The 12,631-nt window shown below is 34.0% G+C and overlaps 1 protein-coding gene across 1 annotated transcript in view; it reads left to right on the top strand.

Moving 5' to 3' along the window:
• CNTN5 (contactin 5) overlaps positions 1-12,631 on the top strand; it is a 968,886-nt gene that overhangs the window by 408,848 nt on the left and 547,407 nt on the right. The window contains exon 3 of the mRNA XM_081155637.1: positions 5,225-5,348. Within this exon, the coding sequence (XP_081011763.1) occupies positions 5,294-5,348 (55 nt within the window). The 5' untranslated portion in view covers positions 5,225-5,293. The remainder of the gene's footprint in view (positions 1-5,224; positions 5,349-12,631) is intronic.

The following is a 12,631-nucleotide window of genomic DNA, read 5'->3' as shown; positions in this document are numbered from 1 at the left end:
GAATCCTTACCGTAAAACTTTTCTTCAGGGCAGGTTCTGTGAAGGTCAAAGAAGTTCTTAGTTTTAAAAAGATGCAAAGGATAGACCAGAACTATGCTTAGTTACACTGTCAAAACCCAGGTTAAAAAATAGCTCCCAGACACGTAAACACTCTGAGCTCAGATTTCCATCCACACCTTCTAGTCCTTCGTCTGGGACACAGACGTACTTTGTTTATTGTGATTCACAATCTCCTGACTCACTCTGGTTGTGTCTGAGAGCGGGATCCTGTCTACCCAGCTCCTGGCCCGGCGACCGCAGCGTGACAAGGCCATCGCGCACTCTTTGTTTTTCTGCTCGATCTGCTGTTGCGTTTTGTTCTGTCTTTTGGCCCAGGTGCGCTGGGTAGGAAACTCCAAGGACATGTAGAAAACAGTGTCTCAAAAGGGCTTTTTCACTGGTCCTCTCTGTGAGCCCCCCAGGCCTTGCTCAGCCTGCAAAGGGCATTTATTCCATGGAAAGCGCCCCTCTTAGCAAAGAGGTGAGACCGAGAGTAAGAACCCAGGGAAAGAGACATCGGGTCTCTTTATTCTTTTCAACAAGACTTCTATACAAGTCCCTTATGCTGTGGCCCTGTCACACACTAACCAAAGTAGAAACGCTTTTCCTCAGCCTCCCCTGTTCCTATTTGCCAAGTAACTGGCCTCCTTTATCATCTCCGTCTGTTTATGGAGGGTGTACAGGTTGATGTAATTAAGTAATTCAAATACACACTATGCAGATAAATGGCATTTGAGTGCACCAAGAATGAGAGCGTTAGCTGTGTTAAAAAAATAACAGATTTAAAGAAATCCCAAAAGCTAATAATCTTGGACAAATGCAATAAAATGAATGATGTAGGAAATGCTATTATATTAAATGTGTGTGAGAAACTGTATACAAATAATGAAAACCTTCCAGGATGCTGTCATCAGACCTCTTCACATGTTTCCACACCACTTTAAAGAAAATGAAAATTGTGTATGATACATCACAGGCAGGATATATGTAGAAAAAGACTCATGATTTTTAAAAAAAGAAAGGATTTTTTCCACCAGAACATTTATGATCAGATTTAAAAAAAAATATATCATTCTTATATAACATTGGACAAATAATGTAGAGTTATTATATTAGTTAAATCACAGCACTTAAGTTTTAAGTGTATTAATTTTAAGTTATTTTTTATTCACTCAGTACCAGCCTCAATTGTAGCAAATAAAAGAGCTTCTAGAGACTGTAGACATTGCTGTGAAGTTCTTCTGTAAGAGATGATGTTGCTTAAAGATCTATATTATTTTTACCTCTGTCTGGCTTTTACTAGCTATATGATCTGGGAAAGTTATCTTCCAAAATAAGAGATGTCAAGTTAGTTAATAGAGATTGTGTAGGTAAAGTGCATAGCACATAGAATAACATGAATGGTAGCTGTTGCTAGTATGGAACATTTAAGGAATAGTGATTTGTTTTTCTTGTATTATCTTGTGCCAAATAAATTACATACAGGAGGCTCCAGTTTACTTGATAATTATTATTCAAAAACATTAATACCTACTGAAAACAAGCAGGGTCTGTTCTGGATGCTGAGTCTACACAGGTGAAGAAGACATACATCTTCCTTTTATGGATGTTGTATCCTAGTAACAGAAAAAGGTAAATAAAAAGTAAAAAAAAAAATTTTAAATGTGTAATAATGCAAGGACAATGCAGTAAAAACCAGTGACAGGGCTGACAGGAGTGGTTGGGTGGCTTGCTGTTTTAAGGAGAATGGTCTTGAAGACTTGAGGAGCAGCCTTAAATGATTTAAAGCCATGCAGTAGGGTAAAAACTGTTGGTCAAGGAGTCCAGGCAAAGGCAACAATGAGACAATGAGGGCTTGACATATTTGATGAGCGACAAGAAAATCAGTGTAGTGGGACTGGAGTAGAGCATGCTAGAAGACAAAATCAGAAAGCAAGGAGGGGACCAGATTATGTACGGTCTTGTAAACTACATCAGGAATTTGGACAGTACTTAAAAAATAAACCACTGAAACAGGGAAATAATGTAGCCTGATTTATTACTTTAAAATATCACCCTAACTGCTGTGTGATAGCCTACATGGGGCCAAATTATAGGAAATCGTTTCTACTGAACTGGAAAGAGATCAGCAGGCAATAAAATAATTTTTTTTCTCTACCTCTCAATTTCTCTCTCCCCACACTCACATACTGACATCATTAACAAGGAAGCAGTTTTCTAGATGCACCTTTAAAAAAAAATAACTAATTTGTATTCAGGTAGGAACATGCTATCACTTGATTTACTTTATATAGCATATGTCTAGTAATCCTATTTCGGACTCTGACAAAGCTGTGATGTTTTTAAGTACTTGTCTATGCAATCAACTGCACAATATGTCTATTATTTCTAATTTTTGGCTTAATACTACAGCAATGATCTATTTATTTTACTTTACTTGTGAATACTTGTAATAATTCAGGGAAAATGCACAGTGATATGATGTCATTTCATGTATTTTTCTTTGACTATCACAGGTGATAATGGATAGTCTAAACATTGAAATAAGATCTTTTAAAAGTGGGACATTTTTAAATGTATTTGATTAGTAGTTTCCAAGTTAGTATTTAAAGCTTTTCAATCTCTTGATGAGCAACAGTTTAATGTATAACTGTTAGTCTCTGTTAAGATATACATCCTGATATGCTTTAACAACATTTATTAAGTATAATTTAAACTGGCATGTGGTAGAAGCTTACTCTATGTGTGATTAATTACATCATTTTCCTACTTTGATACAGAGATTTTATTAAGATCATAGAATAATTCTGTTTTCAATAGAGGCATGTAAAAACTTACATATTTTAGAAATTAAAAATTATTTTATTTACTTTTTACTTTACTTTGAGAAGGAGATTGAGAGAGAAGATGAGAAGAAGGAAAACAAAAAGGAAGAATGTAATTTAAATATCTTTGAAAGAATGGCTTTTTAAAAAGTATTATTTTTTTTGTTAAGCCCCAAGGACCAATCACTGATACTAGAAAATGAACACATACACACACACATACACCGCTCACGGACACATGTAGGCTTCTTTCTATTTGAAGAGGTTTTAACATAAAATGGATCATTTTAGTAATCAATTTCAGTGTACTATTTTTATTTGAGAGTTTTAAAATGTGCTGGGATATATTCATAAGGATTATTTTATAATGGCATGTTGATCACATGAATGCTGAGCCTAAATACTCTCTATGAACCCCCACTGAAGGAGCCCCCTTTATCCGAGCCGCTCACTGTCCTCTCTCTGCGTTAATTTCTTCATAGTATGGATCACTCTGTTAACTTATTTATTCTTGTGCTCATTGTTTGTTTCTCTGCACTGTCCCATTCAAAACTAAGATATTAGTCTAAGCTCAGTGTCTTCTTGACACTTCGCTAACGATCCTTCTGTACCACTCCTGGCTCCTGCCATCCTCATGTATAGATCCCTCTTTTGTTGGCTCTGTGTCTATATTACACTTACAGTGTCCGCTTATTTGGCTCATCGCCTGTGGTTACCTCCTGTGAGTGTGTGTACGTGTATGTGTGTGTGCGTGCAAGCATATGTTCTCTTTGGCATTCTCAGGGTACAGCACATAGGTGCTCTGAAAATATTTGCATTTGTTGATGAAGAGCGTTTAAGACCACAGAGGACATTGTAAATAAAGAGGGAAGTATCAGTTTGAGGAACAGGGATGAGCAGAAGCTCATCTAAACGAGTTAAGCAAAACTGTGTTAACTTCTCAGAATTCAGTCTGAGAAAGACCAATTTCATTGTGGGTTGAAAATCCACCAATTCATGAATCATAAGTGCAGCTCTAGCAACTTTAAGTCTCTCTAATTGTTGTGTGAAGTGCTGATATTCTTCATTTCTGGTAAAAAATCAGTGCATAAAAATAGAAATGTTTTAAACTGTAAAAAATTAGTGATAAAGCATTTATTTCTGATTTACTTGGAAGAAAAAAGATAATAAAAAATATCTTTGTTAAAGGGGTAGCTATGATTCAACCATTATTAACTCATTACCTTTCTTTTCCATTACTGATCCCTAGCCATGTAATTAAAATAAATTACCAAGTCTTATATTTAAAAATATAAATAAAGTGGAATTAAGATTATTCTAGTAGAAGACTCACTAATAAGATATTTCCCTCTTTGGGTATAACTGTAGTAAATTATGACTTAGCTAGGGCGGGGGTTGCTTATCTATACTTTTAAGATGTTTTCTAAAAGATAGAGATAACCTCTAAGTCTATAAGGAGAAACCAATTGCCAAGAAATAATTATTATTTAAAAATCATGAATTCAGTATACAGTTGTTTTTCAATTTAATCACTTCTGGCCAAGAAGGACACCACTGACATCTGAAAACTCAGAAGTTACTTATTTATCATAGGAGTCTCTAATGGACATTTATCAAGTTCTTACAGAACGTTTCATGCTAGAATTTTATATTTTTTATGTTTATTATATCTTTCAGAACAAATAAAGGAACCAAAGGAGATATTAATGTTCTATAGTGGTTATTGTTATAAAAATGGCATTCGACAAAAAAATTTTAAATATTCATTAAAATCCTTATTTCCCTTAGGTTTGGCTAGGAAAAGGTGCTGAGAGAAAGAGCTCACCAAAGGAGGGAACTCTAACACAGCACAGATAATCACAGGAGTTATAAACAAAGGCAGTTGGCATTAATAATTAAATGAGAAAAATTCCCTCTGGAGGTTTAGATGAGCTGCAGGCACATGTGTAAAGTCACTTGGCTAATTGATCATTAGTTATGCTCTAGACTAGAGGAATATATATTAATGTAACTGGTTTCTCTCCCGTATTTTTCTAGTCCAATAATTTGTCTAATGTAATAAATATAACTCTTATACATTCCCTGTGAGAAAAAATCACCCCCATTAGAGTCTGATGTTTTTATTGTGTGTAAGAGAGTATTCAATATAAATAAATATGATAGGGAATGTTTATCACTTAGCTGAAGTTTTTGTGTTACACTAATGGAAATTATATTATTGTTGTCAATATCCAAGTATATATTAATCTGACCTTTGCACTAAAAATTATTTATCATTTTATTATGAGATTTTAAAATTGGTTTGCATTTGCTTTTTGTTTATTTTCTCTGTTTTTGAAAACTGTCATCTTTCTCAACAGGGCGTTCTTTAATGAAGAAACGTTAGAGCTGCTTAACACGCTGCAACACAGGACATCTTTGTGAAGAGCATGGCTTCTTGCTGGAAATTAATTCTGTTTCTGTCAGTCTCTGGGTGTCTATCAGGTAAAAATCCTGCCTTATGCATCAAATACCAAAAATACATAAAGCCTTCATTACAAAATACCTTCAAGTTTTCTTTTAAGTATATCAGTAGTCATACTTTTCAACAAAAGAAAAGCAACCCTTAAACCTTTGTTAGCATTGCAAAAAAATAATACACAACTCAATATAATAAGATGCTTAAAAAATGCTATATAAATGTTAATAAAATGAGTAGCCACCTCATGTCATTGGCTTTCATTTATAATAAACCATTGTTAGCCTTCAGAATATTTGGTAATATATATATTTATAATTTGTAGCAGGTAATTATAAAAATATCTCATTACAATGATAAATTTCACCATATAAAAACAAAATCATGATGGCTTATTATACACACACACACACACAAAATCACAATCATTTATAAGCCTCTCTAACACAAGGTATTTTTTTTATTGTCTTGGCTTCTCTAACTTTGTTTTGATCAGTTTTACTGTTCTATATTTTGGATCTAAAGTGACATCTTTTGTTCTGAAAACATAGTTTTTGTTTTTTGGAGTAATACTATCAAAATGCTAAAAATTAATATGCCAGAAGCTTTTCTTTGTTTAAATTTAAGAATATCTAGAGATTATATCGTACTGACGATTTGAATGCTATACCCATAAATTCCAGAGATTAGATTTAACCCAGTGGCTCTGATCTGTTATTAAGTACTAACAGTGTAACTTCAACTATGTATGATGAGTCCTTTTTAAAACCAAAAAGGTAATCCTCAATTTAGATTGTGCTCAAAAACTTTGTTTGAAATTCAAAGGAATGTCTTCATATATAGATATCAGTGTAGTATTTCAGTCACAGAAATGCATATGTTTAAATGTACATATTTACATGTATCTGAAGGCTCTTAAAAATATATATAAAAACTTCTTTCTTGTTGAAATACTAGTAACTAACTACAAAAACAACAAAATAGTACTGGTTTATTATTATTAACTATTATCATCATCATCATCATCACTGTTACATGCGAGCACCATTCCTTCCAGGAGAAAGCAGGTTTAAGAAGAGACAGGAGAGGTAGGAGAGGTAGGAAAGGTTGGCAGAGCCGCCTGTGGAAGTGACGAGTGAGCCAGTACTTTCAGGGACGTTTAAAGTTAAGTGAAACCCTTGGTCTGTTGATATTATGGTCACCTAAAAAAGAAAAAGACTCCTCAAGCATTTTATCCTATTTAGGTTCTTTCTGTGCAGTGTTACCGTCTTTCCTGCTGTTCTGGCCTATTTCTCTTTTACTTTCTTTTTTCACCTCTTGCCCTCACAAACTAACCGAAGGGCATGGAGACAGGCTTGCAAGATAAAATAAACGATGGCCAGTTAAGTTTGAATTTCAACTAGACAACCAGAAATTTCTTTAGTTCTAGTATGTTCCATACAATATTTTGTTTAATTTAAATTTAACTGGTGCCCAGTGTTTTTATTTATTAATCTGACAATGCTAGGCGGAGGGAGTCGTAGTCTGTAATATCACTCAAAGGTTTTATTTTCTTGTACTGGCCCAACACTATTTTCCCCAACAAATGGCCACTTCAAAGGCAGGATTATCCTGTGGTTGTGGAAAGATGAAAATATTCCGCTTGAGGCGGGGCCCATAGTTGCTAGAGGCCCAGCTCCTAAGGGAATCAAACTGCCGTTCTTCTCCGAGTAAAGGACACATTGGAAGACAGGAAAATGAAGCTGAGTTTGGAGGTAAGTCGCTACTCAAGTATTTGAGACAAAGCTTTAAAAAAGTTGAAGACATTTCTAATTTTTACACCAGATTTGATTTTTAATCATCTGCATTTAATATTAAGCATCTATAACAATTATTGTTAAAAACCAATTAATTTCTCTCCTGTAGATATGTTTCTCATTGATTAGATGTTTGAAAGAATCAGTTACCAGGGATAATTATATTAGAAACTCTCCCCTTTGCCTTCTTATTTTAACAAATTATTTTGGAGGTATAGCCCTTATTGTGCTCTTGTTACTTGGTAATATTTACATTCAATATTTACTGTATTATTTAGCTTTTTATGCTTTAGTTTTCTCTGGTTACTGCCTTTATTTGTCTATGAGTATCACATTGGAGGACCTGTTTGGCACACTGACTTGATTCCTCTTACAGAAAGTGAGGGTAATTAAACTACAGGTCATGTGCACATTTTATATTGTTATTGCTGTTTGAACCAGCAAAACCGATTAAAGAAGTAAGAGATGATCCAGGCTGTATCCCCTGTTTGTTTTATTTATTCATTTTTTAATGGATGGATCATCTTGGATGTGTTTACCTAGGAAGCACAACACTGTTTAAAAACTGGCTGCTGAGAGCAGTAAAAGGCTGACAGCTTTCACAAGGATATACACCCTCATATTAAAAATGGACTCACAATTAAAACAACTGAGACACCACTACACACATCAGGATGGCTAAGATCTAGAAAAGCAAAACAGTAAAAACAATTCCAATTGCTGGTGAGGACACAGAAAACAGCAGTGTCCATTCATTGTGGTAGGAAGAAAAAATAGCACAGCCTCTTTGGAAGACAGTTGGGCCATGTTTACAAAGCTAAACAGTTACCATAAAATTAAACAATTGGACTCCTAGACGTGTACCCAAGTGATTTTATTTTATTTTTTAATCACTTTTATTTTCTATTTCCATATGTACATTTTTATTGTGATAAAACATATGTAAAGTTTACAATTTTAACCATTTTAAGTGTCTACGTCAGTGGCGTTAAGTACATTCACAGTGTGTGCAGTATCACCACCATCTATCTCCCAAAATTTTTCATTGTCCCAAATAAAAAGTGTGTACCCTTTAAATAATAACTCTCCGGTTCCCTCCTCCCCAAACTCCTATAACTGCTGTTCTAGTACTTTGTACCTCTATTCTACTATTTGCCTAGTCTTATAATATTGTATAAGTGAAATTATACAATATTGGCCCTTTAAAACTTATCTCACACAAAATACCTGCACATAAATGTTTATAGGGGTTTTATGAATAATCACCAAAAACTGGAAACCAGCGAAATGCCCTTAGGTAAGCGAATGGATAAAGAAACTATGGAAATTCCATACAATGCAGAACTTGCCATTGGTAAATAGCAATGAACTATTACACCATGCAAAAAACATGGATGAATCCTAATGCATATTGTTAAGTGAAAAAAGCCAGTCTAAATATACCACATATTGTATGATTCTGTTTATACGATCTTTTGAAAAGGGAAAAACTAGAGACTATAGATGAGCGATTGCTCCAGGGGTCGAAGTCAGGAGGTGAGTGAATGAGTGAATGACAGAGACATAAGGCATTTTTTAGGGTAGTGAAATTATTCTGTGTGACACTGTAATGGTGGGTGTGATAGTAAGCAGTTTTCAGAACCAACTGAACTTTATAGCTCAGAAAAACCTTCATGTATACAAATTAAAAATAATCAGTACAAAATATGATTAGGCCCTAAAATAAGACAGTAGTTCAGGGTATTAACAAGAGATGAAAGTTTCACATACATTTTGACAAAAAATATATAGTGCTTACTAAATGACTAAATATTTTGTATTAGAGGAAGTAGTTAAGTTTTTTATTTTACTTTTGGGGGAGATGATATTGCCATTTACTTGGATATTGAATAAAGTAGGAGGTATAGATGCAGAGTGAAAAAATTCTGAGATCAATAATGCACATGAATTTTCACATATCTGTCTATTACAGACTCAAGTGAAAATGTCTAAACTTTAGGAAACATAACTGATCTAAAAGTAAATTTGGGGTTTATTATTACATGGATAAATTTGAAGGTCTAGAAAAGGAAATAAGGCAAAGGTAGAAATCCTGAGAAGCAAATGCTTTCAAAGAGCAAGAGAAACTAGGTATAGGTTGAAAAGAATGGAAGGTGAGTTATGAGTTTGGGAGTATAGGAAAGAGTGATAACAAAACATCTTCAGAAAAGGAATGGTCAGCAGCAGCCTTGTTGAATTCTACCACATTTATTTATATATATATATGAATGTTTTACATGCAAATAACAACAATCTTATTTAGTAAACAATAAAGAAAATGGAATATTTCTCTAGTTTTATTTCAGAGACAATGACAGTAAGAGCACTTTAACCACATTAGCTGAGCTTAAAAAAACATTAAAATCAGTAAAATTATTTTTATCAATATGAAATAAATAAAATCTAAGCTTTTCATGATAGAATGTGTGAAACCACTTGGGGGAGGAATCATAATTACTATAGCCTAGTTCTGAATTTATTTGTGACAAGAAGCACCAACATTTCCACCTCTGTGCTGAAATCCATGTTATTGTTTTCTTTTAAAATAATTCTTCTGAGTTATGTTATCTTCCAAATAGGTAGTGATTAGGAGGAGACAATATGGTTAAGGATTTATCTTTAAATTAATAAGCAACTTCACTCACGTTCCTTGGCTCTTTGTAAGTTACTTTTCATTCAATCTCCGTGTTTAAACAAACAACAACAAAAGCTAACAGGTTTAAATTGCCCTTGTCTGTTATACAGAGTATCCTATCCATGAGCTTTGTAAACATCTACTCCTTTGGAATGTAGCTAATATTTATTCTAGCTTATTTTTAAATATTTAAAAATTGGAGAAATGTATGACAATCATATTTATTACAAATAGGTTTCTTTCTGTGAAGTGTAATAAAACAGCTCGATATAACATTGAGATTAGGAGAGATGGTGCATGTGAAATAAGTCTATACAAATATTAATTATCAGTGTTTATTATTAGAATGGGCTAGAAAGCAGCTATTATTAGATTCATTAACATACAATCATTTGGTTGAAGATTTTTGAAAAAGTATTTTACTTGCACACCCCAGTACCAGCATATATTTTTTCAATATCCTAAATATATTTATATCAAAGTTATAGACTTAAGAATATTCAGTTATTAAAACAAGGTATATTTGTATCTCTTCTGGACTAAAAAACAAATTTTCCTAACTGAATTTATAAACCTTAGAATTAAAAATAATTTGGAAATTGTATAGCCTAATTTCTTGTTACTTGGGCAAGTAAAATATTATTTGTTCTCAATAGAGGTGATGTTCGGGGAGGTTCAAATATGTGCCCCATGTCACATAGATGGTAGCAATTGGAAGAAGAAAAATAGTGTCTGTCTCCCAGAGAAATGCTTTCAACATACCAGAGATAACATGAAGGTGAGACAAGAGAGGCAATCCGGTTGCTCGGAGCTACACTGACCTCCTTCCTACATAAGTATATCTAGTTCCTTTCCCCTGAATTACTTTCAGATGTTTCTGATGTAAGCTGCATTGCTTTAAAAACAACACCAATAACAACAAAATCCATTTTTTTTCTTATACTTTGACCCTATTTTCCACCATTGGGTTAAATTTATTTTACTGGAGAGGTGACAGGTTTTTTGTTCTGCCAAGAGGCTGATATACTATGGAACAGAGAATGTCTGTCATTGATAAGCTTATACAGATGCTCTGCTTGGTGGCAGAGTGGTAAATAGCACAGAACTTTGTCACTGTCAGCCCGTGCTGCCGAAGAGCTCTAAAAGGCAAATGAAAACAGAAGTGTTATAGAAAATAGGTGCCTGATAATATTAAGCCTGACTGTCCCACTGCAGTGGAGAAAGAGAAATGGATGATGGCTCCTCCGTGATCATTTAGAAATTATGTATGTGCACACTGTATTGGTCCCTAGGAAGTCATGATGATAACGGAGCTCACCTCGGTGAAGGAGGCCCAGCCGACTCTTATCAGCTGTGCACTGGCGGATTAGACGTGTAATTAATCAGAAGACAATTTAATTTTTCCTTGTCAGCAGGGGAGCATCCCTTGAATTGAGTGGGTTTTATTTTGTTGTTTTTACTTTAACGGCAAATAAAATATTAAAAGTTACCTATAATTGTCAGTAATTTCTGGAGTGATAAAAACCATACATTAAAGAGGCATATTCAGCATACTAAAGAAATGAGAGCAAATATGTGTTCTCAGTGTTTTTGAGGTTAAAGAAAGAATGTTATTTTTAGCATTAAAATATGTTAAAAGATCATGAGAGATGTTTTATGAAAATAAGTTGTAGAGCACGCGCAAGAGTAGTATAAGCAGGGAGAATCCGTGGGTTGCTGTTGCAGAAGTCTGGGGAGGAAAAACAGCAACAATGATTTAGACCTGCAAGTTTCAATGGCTGTTTGTTGATTTCATTACATGTAAGCCATAGTATGTGCTTACCAAAAAAAAAGCTAACATGATTTGCAGCTATATTAACAGTATCTAGAGTAAGGGAGAGGTTAAGTCTACTTTGCAGCTATCATGCTAACAATGACTGTGGTATTATGTTCAGTTCCAGGCTCAATCATATCATGGATATGTAGATAAACAAGAGTATATTCAGTGGAGGAAAAGCCAAGTGGTCAGGAAAAACATGAAACCATATTATAATAGAAATGATAAAGGAACTAAAAAAATTGGAATAAGTTAAATATTCAGCTAATTTTTAAGGGAATTTTTGGCTAAAGATTAAGGGGAGACTTCCTTCTTCTTGCAAAGTCTTACATAAATTAATTAATTGTTGCTTTTTGTAAGCCAATGAATAAAATATTCAGAAGTCTAACAAACAGATGTCTTAGGGAGCAAGCAAAAAAGGTTTTTTTGTAGTTTAACTCTGGGTATATATCCAGATTAACAGTCATGACTTTCAATGTCAAATTGCCTTACTTATTTGGAACATTGAATGCTAGCCTTTGTATATTGTCTAAGCAACTATAATTACTCATGGCATAAAACAAGATATAAAGACTTTGAAAAATAAGCCTTTAAAATATATCATATATAAATATCATTTTTAGTATCTCCATCTCTTAGTGAGTTGCATCAGCCTTTTATTTCCCATAGCAAGGAAGAATTGTCTCATGGCAAATAGGCAGGAATCTCGTCTCAAAAGATAGAATTTCCACAGGTTAATGGATACATTAACATCTATATGGATACATCTCATAGTATTGACACTTATTGGATATGATGGCGAAAGGAGGAGGGATTAAAAAATGTTTCTGTCTATCTGGCCTGTGTGGTTCAGCGGTTGAGCATTGACCTAAGATCCTGGAGATTGAGGTTCATAACCCTGTTGTGGGTTTGGTCCCCAGTGGGTGGCGTGCAGGAGGCAGCCGATCAGTGACTCTCCCATCATTGATGTTTCTATCTCTCTCTCCCTTCCTTTCTCTGAAATCAATAAAGACATTTAAAAAA

The sequence above is a fragment of the Miniopterus schreibersii genome (assembly GCF_964146895.1).
Source record: "Miniopterus schreibersii genome assembly, chromosome: 12".
NCBI lineage: Eukaryota > Metazoa > Chordata > Mammalia > Chiroptera > Miniopteridae > Miniopterus > Miniopterus schreibersii.
Note: the sequence above shows the minus strand (reverse complement) of the source record. Positions and strands in the feature narration are given on the sequence as shown.